Source organism: Odontesthes bonariensis, chromosome 14 (genome assembly GCF_027942865.1).
Source record: "Odontesthes bonariensis isolate fOdoBon6 chromosome 14, fOdoBon6.hap1, whole genome shotgun sequence".
Lineage (NCBI taxonomy): Eukaryota > Metazoa > Chordata > Actinopteri > Atheriniformes > Atherinopsidae > Odontesthes > Odontesthes bonariensis.
This window is the reverse complement of record NC_134519.1, coordinates 9,871,420-9,888,982: the sequence shown is the minus strand read 5'-3', so window position 1 is coordinate 9,888,982 and position 17,563 is coordinate 9,871,420. Positions and strand designations below refer to the sequence as shown.

General features: G+C 39.7%; 1 protein-coding gene across 2 annotated transcripts in view; it reads right to left on the bottom strand.

Annotated features, from left to right (window-relative positions):
- LOC142398674 (contactin-associated protein-like 4) overlaps positions 1-17,563 on the bottom strand; it is a 113,932-nt gene that overhangs the window by 56,915 nt on the left and 39,454 nt on the right. For both annotated transcript variants that reach the window (XM_075482773.1, XM_075482774.1), the window contains exons 3-5: positions 7,770-7,963; positions 3,753-3,900; positions 3,032-3,235 (exon numbers count right to left, since the gene is read on the bottom strand). In XM_075482773.1, the coding sequence (XP_075338888.1) occupies positions 3,032-3,235; positions 3,753-3,900; positions 7,770-7,963 (546 nt within the window). The remainder of the gene's footprint in view (positions 1-3,031; positions 3,236-3,752; positions 3,901-7,769; positions 7,964-17,563) is intronic.

Below are 17,563 nucleotides of genomic sequence, written 5' to 3'. Positions count from 1 at the left end.
TTCCTGAGCTACGTTCTCTATTTACAATGACAAAGGCAATTTGGAAGGCTTTACTGTCAACAGTAAAAGCATTTTATGGAAAACATTCCTAAAAAGAATAGCATATTGACTAATATCAAAGTAATCTTTCTAAGTTATATCTAAAGAAGAGTTTGGTGGTGTGTCTGCAGAGCTATCCCCTTCTGCTTGTATTTCCCTTGATTTTTATTATTTTGTTGTGTTTGGGACATTATCAGGCTGCAACCTTTTGGCCGAGGCCACACCGGTAAGTATCAGGACGACTTATTTGTGACTAACCACACACCGTCTCTTTCTCCAAAAAAGAGAAAAAAGAAAGAATACTTTCTGACTTTCAGTCTCCAATTAGGACAAACCATGCTGTAAGATTTCTTACACAGTAAACACTCCTTCTTAAGGTTGAAATTAATTTGATTTAAAGTTCCAACTCGCCACTTCGGAAATACACCGAATGCAGCATTAGCAGCACGTAAGGGTCAATTCTGCAAACGTTGCACTGCATTACAATACATTACACAACATTTAGCAAACATAAAGTGGTTTACAAGCGAGGAAATTTGTGGCTACTGTCTGTGTTAACAAAACAATAACCACTCAACATACCTTTTAATGGTGAAGTTAAAGCAAAGCGACAAGTTGATCATTTATAGCTTCTATAATTTAATGTATAGAGTATATTTTATGGATAGACAGAAAATATTCAAATAGTTCACAAGAGTAAAAGGAGAATATTGAATATCATTGAAATTTATATCGAATACATTAATTGTGGTTTATATAAAAAGTGATTTATCACCGGAATCTGCAGCTTTGCTGAACTTGTTGGATGTTTTTCTTTTAGTTTTCTTACTCTGAGTGCTCTCATAATCCCACAAATAACCACGTAAGCACCAAGGCTATCTCCAAAAAAGGAGTTGATTCAAACTTAAATCTAAGAGTGAGACAGATCCAAAGATGGGTAAAAAGAGAAAGGAAGGAGTGCTCTGAAAGATGAAGAAAGAGAGAGAAGATTAATGTGTTGATAAAGTATTTCTGTGGCCAGATGGAGCTCCTAGTGAGAGGTGGGCCAGATGGTGATGATTCAGCATGGCAACCTGACAACCTATGGTTTAACCCCGTTTATATACACGCACACACACACACACACACACACACACACACACACACTCACACACACTTGGCATGCCTCAAGTCTTGCAGAGTCCAGCGCTAACACATGCTACAGTGAATGGGTGCGATCCATCATGGCTGTAACGAGACCGGGTTGCAGCAGCAGAGCGGTCATCATGATTTAAACCATAAGGATTTAGAGTGCGAGTTGGCCATCTCACTCATCAAAAAACTGTTTAAAGTTTCAATAAGCTGCTTTGTCACACAGAATGGAAATATTGTGCACGTTATCAGTGAAAATGTGTTTAATTTTCATGAGATGTTGAACAGTGCTGTACAGGGTTTTCATATGATAAAGATACTCTCATTCTTCATATCTGAAGAATGAAATATCGATAAAGTCCACACATAAACCAGGAGCAGCTGTAGCTGAGCCGGAGGAGCAGCAGTCTACCATTTAAAAGGTGGGTGGTTCGATTTTTGGCTTCTCCGGACCACATGTTGAAGTGTCCTTGAGCAAGACTCTGACAACCACTTTGCCTCCAATGAGTGAATCGGTGTTGTAGAGAAAATGGGTGAATGTGGCCTGTTGTGTCAAAGCACTTTGAGGAGGCAACTAGACTAGGAAAGCAGTATGTAAGTACAGCCATGGCCGTAGTGACATTAGAGGACAGCGAGTTCTGGACCTCCCTTATTTCATTCGAGGTTTTTTTTTTTAATTTTTTTTTTGGACCGCCAAAAATGCCCAACTGAATCAAACATAAAAAACCTCAAAACCTCTGTGAAACGTGCTTTGCAGATTGTGGTTAACATCCATGGGCTTTGTTTTCGTTTTTTGCCTGTGTGAGTGAAAAAGACTGTGCGAGTGGAGTGGTGCGACTCGTGGAAGAGAACGCAATTCAGCAGACATCGCAAGTGATTAAGCCTGCGCAGCGCAGCACTTGGGCGCAACAAAGCTAACAGTTTTAAAACAGTAGCCTATGCATAATGAGTTATGAGTAGGCTATGATGTCTTCTTTGACAACTTTGTGAAGCAATTTGATAAGTCACTGTTTTTAAGAAGCCGTCATTTGGTTAGTGGAGAAAAAAAAAGACGGACTGACACCATCAGCTGCATAAAATATGAACATTAAAAACATAGGCTCATGTAAAAGCATAGATTGTTGAGATTTTAGGTGATGCCATTTGTACTTTTAGGGGCTGTAATTTGCAATGATTTATTTCTACTTCAATATTATTTTTATTTTGGAATATCAATACCATTCATCATTCAGTTCAACAAGTTCAAAGTTACCCCCTATATTCTTTAAAAACATGGTGGTGTACTATAAAAAAAATGTAAATTTAGTACAGTAGGCCTACATTTAAAAAAATAAATGCTGGTTTATACAATTAAAAGACATTTAAACAAAACAACTCTTGTGTGACCTGTAATTTAATAATACATTAAAAAATATAAATATATATTGTACATATACATAAATGTAGGCTATATATTAAAAACTATATAATTTAAAATATATATAGTAAAAATTTCGGCGCGCGCATCATGGACCTCACCTATTCCAAAATCCTGGCTACGGCCCTGAGTACAGCCCATTTACCTACATGTGAAGATATTATGATTCGAGTAAGGATCTAAGTTTTTGTAAATATTTTTCAGTGTTTCTTACCTGATTTGGGTGATATTTAACTTTGAAAATAAGTGACAAAAAATATGTCTACAATTCTAAAATTTTAAATAAGTCGACAATATCGTTGTCGTAAATGCTTTTGGCCACAGTAATCCACCCACCCTCGAAATAAAACCTGTTTATGCTGAACTCTTTGCTATTCTCCCATCCAGCACAGCTTTTATTAAGATCTATACAAAAGTCAGCACAAAGACATCAGTGTGCTGTACCTTGTCTGAGCAGCAGCAGCAGCTTTCCTCTCTCTAACTCCAAACTCAGATGGAGTCCTTCCCGTCCCACTGCCCGAAGCAGCGTTCCACAATTCCTCAGGGTTTTAAACTTCAGAGTGAAAACATCTCTGGATATCCGCTTCATCCCGAGCCTGGACCGGTACACCAGACCGCTGCTGCCGTCGAAACCCACCACATCAGAGGCTGAAAGGCAAAACAGACAGAGCGGTCGTGGGCTTTGGGGTCATAAATCAGCGTGTTGCTCTATGATGTAAAAGAGAGGTGAAGCATTAAAAACAAGTTAAGTGCTTCAGCTAATGTAGGCGTCTGATTGCAGAAGTCCACGACAGATAATGAGTTTCAGTGAGTGGGTCAATTTCACGAGTTTACACGTCTATGTTTGTGTGTCTCTGAATCCTAGAAGAGTAGCAGCTGACTGCGGCAGGTTCACCAGTGCAGGCATAATGTTCTGTTCCACCATGTCCAAACCCAGCCTACATAAACAGCACCTCACTGTTTATGTTTACCGCCATCTGGTTGCCTGTAAGTCCATAAAAGCACTTCCAATATTGGCAGCTCGGTCCAGCTGGTATTAGAATCGTGAGAGTTTAGGACTGTTTTTATTGGAGGAAGAAAAAGCGATTGCATGTCTAAGAAGATTGTATATGTGGTTAAGTGCAGCTTTATGTGCCGTGTGAGAGTCCAGAGTACAAGCACTCACTGTAAGGACATCCGTAGGTCTCCAGCCGAAGTCCGATCCGCCCGTTGGGATTCCAGTCCAGAGGAAAAAGGCGAAGGAAGCGAGCGACCACTGGCTGCTGCAGCTTGTACTGAACCACGCTGTCAGCATTACTGTTACCTGGAAAAGACTGAAAACCCAGAATACCAGCATGTGAACAGACTGCAATCACTGCACAGAAAAAAGTCATCACACATTAATGGAGTTGTCTTATTTTTTGCTTTTTATCTTTGTAGACCGTACCTTCATTAGTAATTGACCACTGTTACGAATGTGATGTGCAAAGTGCATTAAAGGAAATATGATATATTTTTTTATTTTCTATAACTACTAGGTTGACCATGGAAACATAAAACTGAAACTAAATAGACAAAAAAAATATGATATAATAAATGTTATGTTTATGGCATTCTTTCCAAGCTTTTGGAGACTTTTACTTACATTTACAGGCTTATTTGTGTTTAGTTAGTTTTTGTCTGTGCTTTCATGCTGTGGTAATATCTTCCCTTTATTTCCTCTTGGCTTTGCTTCCCGTCCTGGATTCACACCAGCTCCTACTTTGCTGATTGTAACACACCTTTGTTTTGTTAGCGGTTCAGTACTTCTGCACATACAGCCTGATACATTGGTGGGTTGCCAGGTCGTTATTTCCCTACATGTTTTGTTACAGAGCCGTGTTATTCTTCAGACAGATTCTTTAGTTTCCCCTCTGCCTTTTAATTTGTATCATCAGTTAATTCATTAAAGTTCATCTTTTGTCCTATTAAATCATTCTGCATTCAGGTCCTCTATTTAACAGGTTAACAGTTTAACATAACACATATATCATGTGGCAGGAAGGGGTACTTATAATAATGCTGTGGTGTGCATCTTTACCAACAGACAATAACAACAACAGACCAATTTCTGTACAAAACATCACAGGTGTGAATCAAAAAGTGGCTCTAATTTTAAAGCCATACCCAACACTTAATGGTATTTTGTCTATATTATTAATCTCTACGTCTGTTCAGAGTATTTTCTGTAAGAGAATAAAAGTTATTTTTTAGACTTTGGGGTGAATGCCTGATAAATTGCTCTCTTTATTACCTTCCATCTCTTCCATGTGGTCATCTATCATAATTACAAGCCACCCTTGAAGCTGACATGTGGGTTAACTGGCTCTCCCACCGCTGAAACAATCTTAGACACATAATTAACTTATTAATTCCTCTGTAACAATGAGAGCAGAGTTGGATCTGCTCGTGTGGTGAAGGGAGCTGAGGCTTTGTGCAAATATTGTATGCTATCTGTGTCTATTGTGTCTATATCCTCATTATGTTTTGTCTAAACAGTTTTTGGTGGGTTTTTTTCATCTTTTGAATTCTAAAAAGAAATGAAAAAGACTAAATAATTATGCAAAAGATGCACAATACCACATATGACAATATATTACAGACCTTTTTGTATATAATTGTATATTTGGACCAGTGAGGCTCAATCCGAAGGTTCTACAATCCAATACCAGCACATCGAAATCTGAGTATCTGTTATTTATACAGTAACAAGGTTGTCATAACCTCCATCAAAATATCTAAATTCACATTAAACCTGCACAGATTATACATGACCCCACTGTGCAAAATGTCTAACAACACTCAACCAGGTTTACTGTATACGTATCCTGCCAGAAAACATTTTCAATTCACTTTGTTTATTCTCCTGACAGTCTGAACATGTCCATAAATCATCCCATCTTTTCAATCCAACCGTCACAGCCTGGCGGCGCTCCGGACCGCACCCCCTCAGCCTCTTTGTCCCTCTCTGCGTCCATCAACAACAGCTTCAAGAGTTCTGGCAACAGGTCAGCACATTCAGCAGAGCTCTGTGAGCAGTTCATCCATTATTAATGAAGAGTCAAAGGCTCCTGATGACTGTGATTATCTGAGCAGGATGGGCTGATCTCAGCAGAGCAGCACTGTTAAACACCAGAGGTCACACGCATAAACGACACGTACGCACAAAAAACCACGAGCACGCTTTTTCCATCTCACAATCCGGTATTTACAAAGGAGCGATTGTTCGGTGAGAATGTGAGGATTTCACACATTCTTCAGCCCATTTGAGTTGTTGTGTTTGACTTTGTCTTTTGGTTTCCATTTTGCATTTTAATTCCCTTGCTTACTGTTTTAGTTTGTAGAATTTGTCCCATACGTATTGTGTTATGTTTACTTCCGCTCTTACACCTGCTTTCTGTTGCTAATGGCTCAACCTGTTGTTAATCCTCTCCTCACTCCCTCAGTATATTATTCTCCTGGTTTTTCTTTGCTCCTTGTCAGTTCATTGACGTCTGCCTCTCTAAGTAACTTAGCTGGTTTCTTCATTCCTTCCTTCGTTCATTTGTTCAGCCGTCAGCCAGTCAGAGAGTCCTTTTTGTTCTGTTAATTAGTTATTTTATGTTCCGTCTTGGTTTCCTGATCCTGCCACAGCAGCGCCTTTGTTTTGTTATAATAAACTATCGTCTTTCAATAGTGTCTGCTTTTTGCCAAACTCCTGAGAGTATGTAGCCTGGGTGCCAGCCGAACTTAGCCCCGCCCATAAAACTTTTGGTCGGGAAGTTCGGTCTGGCTCTGCTCAGTTGGGAAATCATTATGCCCGACCAAGAATCGGTCGACCCAATCAGATTGCCAGGGCGGGCTTTATACGATGATGGACAGATGATCAACAGGGACATTATCGAGTACGTCACTAAAGAGCGCTTGGTTTGACTTGGTTTGAAACAAACATGGCTGCCGCTGGAGAGCTAGGGTGTGTAGATTCTGCCATCGAGTCTGTTCTACAGGATCTCCACATTGCATTCATTTTGAAAGACGAACAGAGGAACGCGATAAAGGCTTTTATCGATAGAAAATATGTTTTTGCCGTCCTTCCTACAACAAGTGTGTGTTGCTTAATCTACGTCACATACTACGTTGCTCTGATTGGTTGTAGGTCTATCCAATTGAGCGAAGAGGCATTTTTTCTCCTGGTTCGGTTGAAACACGCCCCATACTCAAATCTCTATTGAGCGGTATCAGACTCACATTCTGACTAGAATCATGAGTATGACGTAGTCAGGCTAGAGAGTATGACCATTAATGTTAAATTTACAATGTTCTCTAATTCAGATGTGTAAACTTTAAAAAACTGCAGATGTGTGACACGGTTAATACACACATAAGGGCTGTGGAGGACGTTGCTAATAAGGCTTTCAAAAAGAATGAGTATTTAGAGATTGTATTGATTTTCTGGCTCAAGATTAGCATCTGTGTGTGCCCTCTGATCACCTCCATGCAGGCTGCATACTGTACAGGCTATGCATCCGTCAGGTGCAGATTAAGCAGAAGTTGCCGGTCCTTGGCTGGTAGCTCTAATGCTGTCTTTATGTAAGCTAATGTGCATTTTCTCTCATTTCTAATCCCACCAAATTGGTTTTAATTCTGCAGATTTATTTTCCTTTTACAGAAGCGAGTTGATTGCTTTGTTACTACTGCTTTCATGTTGCGGTGCAGACGATATTTTTATGTGCAAACGATTAATTAGGGGAGTGCCTGTTTCTAAAAAGGCTAAAACTGGGTGTAGAAGGTTTGTGCATGTGTGTATAGTTCCACAATCACAGATATGTATAAGAGAGCAACACACACACAGCTCTATAAATAGAATAGTAAACACATCTTTTATATTTATGAACTATTCTTTGTGGATACACAGCTTTAGTCGTGAAACCACACACAGTTTTATGCTTCATGCCACATATCCACTGTAAACATGACTGTGGTACAGTAGTCCAGAAGAATTAGCTGTAATCAACCTAAGCTGTGCACATTTTTATTTTATATCTGTAGTACAGCTTGTCCGTGTGTCTGTGCAAAGGTTTCAAGTTGTCATTCTAAGCTGAGCCTCTGAGTCACGTCTTATTCTTCTGTCTTCAGTTTGTCCTGGACTTTTCCTGTGGGACTGTATACTTCACTTTGGACTCACCCCTATGCTGTCCTCCTGTCTGTACTGTCTCCAGTTGTGTCCCGTGTCGCTGAACATCAGCAGGTAGGACGTCAGCCAGTCAGAGCTGCCGTAACGGCCCTGCGTGGCGACGGCGGTGATCTTGGTGCGTTGGCCCAAGTCGACCTCCAGCCACTGATATCTGTCTGAGATGAGAGGAGACCAGCCTCCAGCTCCTGCAGAGGAAAAAAAGTTTTACAATTGTTATATTTCAGCCTGTGAGATGAAAAATGTCTGTCTGTGAGGAACGATTTGCTTTATAAATCCAGTTTATTAAAGCAGTATTCATTTCCCAAATGATATTATGTACATGTGACATTATTGTGGTCATTAACTCGTGTTTCCTTGTTCCAACAGGTATCCTTTGAATGGTGTTACAGTGGTTTTTTCCCCTCTTTTCTGTCTTCTCAAACCCCAGCTGGTCGAGGCGGATGGCCACCCTTCCTGGTTCTGGTTCTGCCAGAGGTTTCTTCCTGTTCAAAGGGAGTCGTTCCTCTCCACAGTCGCCTCAGGCACGCTCAGGACGGGAGATTGGACTGAAGACAAGTTTCGGTGCAATCTGTTGGTTTCCTTAGCTGGAAATTGTTTTTGAATTAGCTCTAGATGAATGAATTGGATTATTTTGAAAATAATTATGATAACAATGAATTGAACTCCAATTGGCTTGAATTGGACTTTGCCTTGAGATGACATTTGTTGTAATTTGGCGCTAGCTATATATATAAATAAAACTGAATTGAATTAAAGTTGCACATTCAAAAGCTCAGAACAAATTTTTTTATCAGTAACTGAAAGCTTTATTTAAAGTTTATCAACCTTGACTGTAACAGCTGACACTTTTAGTTTTTTACCACACTTACAGAAACCTACATGCTGAGCTTGGTACTGTTACTGCATGGTTTAGAAATTAAAATTCAGGCACATGTTGGAGTCTCCAAGGGAGAATGAAAACCTCTGATTTCATGTGAGTGTATATTTTTTCACTTTGATAAACTGCAGTGCAGCTTTGCCCGTATTCAGTTTTTCTCAATTTCACATTCCCTTTCTTGGCACACAACTGGGAAGTGTAGAGCATCGATTATAAAGGCACCTGGCAGTGGGTGGGATATATTTGACAGCAAGTGCACATTCTGTCCTTGAAGTTGATGTGTTGGAAGCAGATAAAAATGGGCATGCATCAGGATTTGAGCAAGGATTTGAAAAAGGCCATTTCTGTGATAGTTAGACAGCTGGGTCATAGTATTTCCATAAGAAAGGCAAGCCGGCAGGAGCAGCGTGATTCTCTGGACAATGTTGTGAAAACCCTGGTTCCTAACATTCATGTAGATGTTGCTTTGACTTGTACCATCTTGGTGAACATTGTTGCTAACCAAGTTCACTTCTTCGTGGTATTTAGTTACAGCGTGTGGCAGGTAATGTGCCACACAGCAGAAACTCCCTTATCAAGTTTGAGGTGTTGACTTGACCTCCAAATTTTCCAGATCTTATTTCAGTCGATGATCTGTGGGAAGTGCTGGACAAACAAGTGTGACCCATGAAGGTCCCACCTCACAACTTACCGGACTTAAAGGATTTACCACTAACAGTTCTTCTGCGAGAAACCACTGCATGCCTTCAAAAGAGGGGCCTACTCTATATATAAGGAAGGAGATCATAATGTTAAGGCTGATCAGTGTAACATGTTACTCTTAATTTGTATTTTCAGTCCCCCTTTTTAGAAAAAGAAACATTCAAATTAGAATATTCTTACAAAAGAAAAATAAACTAACAAATGGCTTGAAATAATTAGACAAGGAGTCGTTATGCCAGCAGCTCTGTGAGGCTTAATGCTTTGAGATAAATGCTAATGTTAGCATGCTAACATGTAAAAAGTTGCTACCTTGTTCGCCACTTAACACACAACAGAGCTGCAGACTTGTTGGAATGTTATTGATTTAGCAGATGTTTGATCACTGAGCAGTGTTGGTCATTTCATTGTATTTCTCTAATCATGACAGTGATGTTGAAATAAATTGGAAACAAATTGATTCAGATTATCATTATCTGAACAGAATTCGGTGGCTGTCTGTCCAGAAGTCGATGCAAGCTTATCAAATCTAACTTTTTCTGTCTTTTAATTCCTTTGGTGGCCAGAACAGAAACTGTATAAACTGCAAACTGGAAATGCAAGAAGATGAATGTGTTGTTATTTGATGTTTCTGTCATGTCTGTGGGTTTTTTGCCACGTTTTTAGTTTCTGTTTAAGTTCTTAGTTTTACCATGTTTTAGTTTCTCATGTCTTAGTTTTGTTAACTTTTAGGTTCGGGTCTTGTTTTTAGTTTTGCCTTGCCATGCCACCTTTTTCCTCAGTCTTTCTCCTGCCCTGCCATCAGCTTCACTTCCTTCACCTGTGTTTTCCCCATCAGCTGTACTCAATCACCCTCCACAGTATTTAGTCTCCCGGTTTGTCCATGCTCATGGCCAGATCCTTATTGGTCACTTCTCACTCATGCAACCAAGTTACCTTTCTTGTATTCCAAGCCATAGTCATGTTTTGTTTTTGTCACAGTTTAGTTTTTTGTATCCGGCTCAGCCGCGCTTTTTGTTAAAACCTTCTTTTGAAAATAAACCAAGTTTTCTTCTTTGACAGAATCTGCGTCCGCATCCTTCCTCGCACCCACCCTACCTGACAGTTTCATTCTAATCACTGAAATGCAACATCAATCAGAATAACCTTGAATAATCTTCTTTGAACTAACAATTTAAAAAAAAAAAATGTTTTTTGTCTAATCGTAATACAGCACACATCAGGGTGTCAATGCCATGCATTGATGAGTTGCACAGAATGCTTGACCATTTGCACGATCTGCCGAATGAAACTCTCCTGAGTGGCTGTGATGAAGGTTATTGATTACTTTTACAGCTTGCCTGCGAGAATGGAGACTTTAGGATATAAAATATCAATGAGAGGTTGTGGTGCCAAGCTTTGATTAGTTTCACAGCACCTATGCAGGTTCCTTTCTTGTGTTGCACATCATCAATACAGAAAATGAGTTGACAGATCGTATTCTAGGTAATAACATGTTGAGGTAGAAAAAAAAGTGTGTTTTCTCTTGTGGAAAATACTGGTTTGTTGCACATCATCATTAAGCTTGTGGCAACATGTTTCATCTTAAAGTACTGTCAACGAGGACAGTGGGGTAAGCAGTTTATTTTCATTTGATTTAAATGTTGATTCAGATACAGAGACGATAGTCACAAGAAAAACAGTTATAGGCTAGAGTCGGTGTATGTGTATATGTATTGTCAGGCTAAAGATATATCTCAGAGCTCAAACACCAGATGGATGATTTTGAAGAAGGATGCTGCACAAATATCACACTTACACACTTACACACACAGAGGGGAGGATGGAGGTTTGAACATGTGTGACTGCTGATACAAAAGAGCAAAGAGGAGATATTTCACACGTGAACATTTGGAGTCAACAAGCTACTGAAAAGCATTTAAATGGAACTGTATGAATACCACTGGTCCTTGTGTTAACCGAGCTGTTTTCGGTCCTTGCAGCAGCAAGAGGCCAACATTTAGAAACAGAGCAGCACACAGAATTTATGTGAAGCATCCGGGGGACAATATAGTTGGCAATTTGATTTTAGCACTGGGGCAGAAATCAGAGCTGCACATTATATCCTCTGGCTGAGAAAGTTTCCCACATTTTTGTGTCATTTGGATGGTGTATCTGTTACATTCACAGCTACTTACTCCACACAGCGATAGCAGGCAATGCCTGCATCAGCGCATCAATCTGGCGCTTATTGCCAAGTTAACCCTGCTTACAGATGCAGCCGCTTAGAATGGTCGGCAGCGTCGTGCACGGGCCATTCACTTTGTCACGCAGCTGACTCTCTGCCAGGCCCTACATATGGAAGACTCACACTGGCTGTAAATTGGCTGGTCCTTGGCTACTAGTGCAATTCTAATTGGCTGTATTTGTAGACTGGAAATCTTCCAGTACTGAGCAACGGCAGAACACTTAAGGCCTATACTTTCTGGAGGATTTACACACAGACCACTGGAGGCACTACAGTCTTGCCTTGTCCTCTTGGAATCCATTTGGGCGGCGAGTCTATTCATGTGCAGTTGGTCGGCATCTAAACAGAGGCAGAAATATCTCTGCTCCATGGTCTGAACCCCTTAATCTTGAGATCATTTCAAATAAAAATGGATTACAGCTTTTGATGCATTAATGTTTACAATGTAAATCCAAACTCCAGCTGTTTACTGAAATGTTCTAATCTATCAAATAAGAAATAAATAAGAAAACAACTAAACAGAACTGTTTACTTTAACATTAACTACCAAAATATTGTTACAAGTCTTGTTTAAGTTTCAAAAAAGGGCAATTAGATCGGCTGAACGAACACTCATAGGTCAAACTTTAGAAGTCAAAAGTTGTTCTTTTTGTGTCACAATCTGATCAGAGTCTGTCTTTTTCAGGAAGCCGAGTCATTTATAGTCATTTTTATTAACAAGTCATTTATCCACATGTTCAGGGTTCATCTTTTAGACTGAAATATTTGGTCCACTACGCATCGGGGTCTTAGTCCAGTGTGAGCAGGTCTACTTTCTTTCAAAAGCACCTATACTGTATGCATTATCTTCAGATGGGTATTCTGTTTAGCATCTAGACTAAAAGTACCTTTTTTCCTTTATTCTGTGTGTGCAGTACCGCAGAGAATATTAAAGCTTTAGTATTTCCTATATTACATTAATGACCAAAAAGAACCGTGGACAGTGTACGGCAGCAGGCCGAGCATAAAAGCTCACAGTGAAAATGAATCAGTGCTGGTCTGGTGGCAGTTCTGGCTGATCCTTTAAGAGCTAAAGGCCAGAGCTAATAAGCACCTGACTGGTAGATGTTTCCAGTGACAGCAGAGCAGAAAAGACCTGGCACTCTGACCTTTACTCATCACTATTAGGCCAGAGAAAAGGATAATGAGGTCGGAGGCAAATGGTTCAGTGACTGAGAGGCATTACGAAGATTTACTGTGTTTATTCCTGTCAGATATAATTGAAGCCACGATGATGCGATGACTGATGTTGTCAGCACTTTCTGTCATGACTGCTCCTTATAATTAAAGCTATCTCTGGGGTTTCTGCCTCTGTGTCTGTAAAGAAACTGACTGTAACCGTCTCCAGAGAAATGCAGTTACAGTTGATGACAGTCAGGACAGTGACATCACCGCTCTGTTTGCTTTGCCTGGTTGTTTGGACCACTTTCGGTTAGTTTTTTTTCTTTCCTTTATCTGCTTTCTCTGCTTTATCTTCTCTGACTGCCTCCCTGAATTTCATGCCTCAGCTGATAATAAGATTATACTCTTTTCTTTGGAGTTTGTTTCCTGTGTCTGCGTTATCACCCTTGAGTTATCCGTAGCAACACAGGCCCACATTATCGCACAAGAGGCATTATATTGAATACTTTGCCCCTTCCCCCCCCCCCAAAAAAAAAGAAAAAAAAGGAGTTTTTGTAAAAAGAGTTTAGAAAATTGGCTAAAACGCATTCTTTGTACAGCCCAAGCCATTTTGCTGGTTGCCATGTAAATGTAACCACATCTGAATTATGTAAACACGTCACTTCCTCGGTAAGGGTAAGAAATAGGGCTGGGCGAGTTAACTCATTAATTATTTAACGCTGATCATTATTTTATCGCGCATTAACGCAGGTTTTATTATTTATTTTATTATTGTAAAAGTCTGTTGCTCACAGGCTTTTATTTTGTAAAAGTCTGTTGCTGTCTGCTGCGGAACCGGAAAAGAAAGTAATCGGCGGATCCACCAAACATGGAGAAGGGTACGGAACTTTTACTCGGCCATTTTCATTTTAAAGTTTTTCCAGACGGCGGAGTCGACAGAACCAAAGTCATCTGTAAACACTGCCAAGTTGAATTGTCTTCTCAGCGTAGTAGTTCCAGTCTAAAATATCACTTAAAGGCAAAACACGCAACTGATAGCAGCAAGTCATTCAAGGAAACAGACAGTGGAGCGAGGCTTCTACATAAAAACTACAGAAAGATGCTGATGTTAAAAGTGTGTTTGCACAACAAATGTTATGGCACTTTCATTCATATGGCAGGACATTTAAAATAAAACTAAATGCTAAAAGCTATACACTACTTTTGAATTCATTTTTGGATTTTGCGTACAAATGCGATTAATCATGATTAATCAGGGAAATCATTTTATTAATTAGATTAAAAATTTTAATCGTTGCCCAGCCCTAGTAAGAAATCAAAGTTACTTGGGCTAAAATGCATTTATTGGGACTACACGCCACCATTTTGGTACTCTACATGTCACATATTCTTTGAACACGATTGTTGTACTTATTGCCTGCATGGACAAACAACCCATGAGGTTGGCTCTTGAGATTGTTTATAATTGAGATTGTTTATACTTTAAACTACTGAGTTCTTACTGTTGAATATGAATCACTTAAAAGCAAAACAAACATTAATGCTACAAAGTCAGAGAGCCTCGTCTTTAGAGAACCTGACACTGGTTGCACACCAGAGTTTGTCAAGAAAATAATCGATGTGGATGTTGTGACACAATAAATACTCACCGAGCAGTTTCAAGGCTGTGCAATCAAAGGAAATTCAGTACAACCAACAATATTTGGATGTTCTGTTGACTTAATGTTCACTGAACAGAAAAGCCTCGAGGCCACGCTTGCAATTAACTGGACTTAATTAACTGGAATTGTACTGATTGGGCAATCTTTATTTTTCCTGATTGGTACCAAAATACAAAGAAAATTGGTTTCTAGGAAGCTTAACCTTCAGACCACATGGAGTTATTTTAACCTTATTTTATCCTTTTTTCATAATATTGCAATATGACTTATGGCCAAGAGACGGGGCAAATTCCAAGCAATAAAATAAGAGCTAATTAGGAACTAGCTTGAGGTGGATTTATTCTCCAACTTCATCCCTAATCCAGACATCTGCAAGGACTTTGACATCTGAAACCAACTCAAGAGTCTCTCTTTGTTACACGAGCAGGTAGAGAGTCGGTCAAGCCGCTCAGCCCTCCTTCTACTTTGTTGTTGAACAGAGATGGAGCCTGACAAGCAGCGTCGCTGTAAGAAGTAGATGCTCGGACAAGTAAAGAAAGGACTGCCGAAACATTAATAATGCACTGATATTCCATCTTGCAAGAACAGAGGAGTGACATAATCATACGAAGAGGGGGACATGAGCAAAATGAAGAGCGAAGAAAGGAAAAGGCCAGACGAGCAGAGGAAGCAGTGAGCTGTTACAGCGAGAGATGGGCAGAACAGTGAACTGGCAGACAAGTAGCTGAGAAGGAAGAAGCTCATAATTTGCATGACACAAGCGAGCCTGGGTGGTAATTTCAGTTGCCTGATAACCAGTAGAACATTAGTTAGCCATCCTCACATACACATTCATAACAAGTTTCAAATGAAGTCACATTCTACTATAAATCAAATTCCTCTACATAGTGATTACAGTGTCACAATGATTAGTTTGAAAAGCTATTTCATTCATAATTGCAGCAGCATAACTGATAACTGTCAGCTTTGCCAGAGAAAAGAAAACGTCTAAACACGCAGAATGTTATCAACATTTGGCAAGCTGACTAATTTAGTTCTTACTGAAGAAAATATGAGTACAGATGGAGTGAAACAAATGATTACAAAGAGAGAAAAAAACTGAACGGAAGGGAAAGAGGCCATTCCGAAAGAGATTCTGTACAACCAGGAAGACAGATGGGATGAATGAATGAAAACATAGCAACAAGACAAAGAGGCTGGAGGAGAAATAAGAGAAACAGTGAGCATATTTACATGCTGTTAATCGAGCTATGGTTGTAGTTTAACTACACCACTCTCCTTTGTCCCAGTATACGTGCATGGGAGGGGATTTACTGTCTGAGGTATGTGTGACACTTCTGCTTTAGACTGTGTGAGAAACCTTCAAAACATTCTGCTGCTTCCACCTTTCTTTGTTGGAGATTATTGTACATGTAGGTACAGTCGATTTCACTGCACAAACGTTGTCTTTTAGTTACTTGAATAGTGATTTTGCCAGATGACGCTGCGGTTATAAAATGAAGATTTTTTCAAAGTGAAATATCTAAATTGACAGCAGAAACAGGGACTGAAAAGCTGCTTGTGAAGGCTTTGTGTCAATCGCTAAGTTTAGTTGTCCAACAGAAAGACATATGTGAATGGGAGCAGCTTTAATGGGAATCCAGCTGTATTAATGTACACAAAGACGAATGCTATCCCTTACAGCTATTTCTTTGTCATTAGTAGATTGTTCTCCTTTTGTGAACTGGATGGGAACTGTCAAGCATGCAAAGAGTGCCTGGACCAATTTCAGTTTTAAAGGATAAGATCGTTTTTTTGACATTGGGCCCTTGATTTCACATTATAACATGATGTTCTACTCACCCCTGCTTGTTGTTGAACATTTGGAGCTGTTCCGAAGATATTTGCGAGGCGTCTGGCTGCTCTCTTGAGATATTCGGCCATGAAACGGTTCCCTATGGGCAAGCTTATACAGGCACAAACTATGCTGTTTATAATTTATTAATTACTGTACACTAGCACTGATAACGTGGAGGTGCGTCGCTTACTTAAAAAAATCCGGGTTATTGTAATTTTGATTTTTTTTTTGTCGTAAAGTGGGTGTTACTGACGTCATCGTCGTGCTACTGCCACAGACAGCCCACAGACCTGCTGCCTATTTATTCATTCGGCTAAAATTCAAAATTAGTAACCCGGATTTTTTTAAGTAAACGACGCACCTCCACGTTATCAGTGCTAGTGTAGAGTAATTAATAAATTATAAACAGCATAGTTTGTGCCTGTATAAACTTGCCCATAGGAAACCGTTTCATGGCCGAATATCTCAAGAGAGCAGCCAGACGCCTCGCGAATATCTTCGGAACAGCTCCAAATGACCAACAACAAGCAGGGGTGAGTAGAACATCATGTTATAATGTGAAATCAAGGGCCCAATGTCAAAAAAACGGTCTTATCCTTTAATGTGCATATACACGCAAGAGCAACTCCCGACTGCAATATTTGGGTGTGCTAGTACAGCTTTGAGAAGTTTGATTTTGTCCGATTTCAGCTGGATAAACATGTTTACAGGCATCATTAAAGTCTGGTTTTGGTAGGACTTTTGAAAAACTCAGCATTTTTTTGTTTGTTTTTTTTAACTGTTGAGTGAGAAGGTGGGCGGTGATGAATCTCTGAGAAGTGGGGAGCCTAAAGTGATGAGTAATTCATCCTGCCAGTTGTTCGAAAGAAAAACATCCATCTCCAATCACCCTCTTTGCCTTTGCTTTTCAGCCGTTTCTGAGCCAAGATGTAAAATTGATGTGACAGCACAAAATATTCATTGTGCTGCTTTTCAAAAGAATTTGCTGTGTATGGAAAGGAATGCGCGTCTCTCTGTGCATGCTTTACTCAAGACACAAATACGAGTATCACAGCTGAGATAAATGCATTTAAAACATCAAAGAAGGACTTTTGGTTATTTCAGCTGAAACTCTGCTTAACATGGCAAAACAAAGCATCCTCTGACCGCTTGCAGTGACAAAGGCTGGTTCTGTTAAAGGGTATCGGGGTGTCAGAAAAAAGAAACAGCAACTCCAGATTAGATTAAGCAAGAGAATAGTATGGTTGTTCTTAGTATGAATTCAGGGGTTTGCATATCTTGTTTAAGGAGTTTATGTAAAAATCAGTTCTGTAACAACCCAGA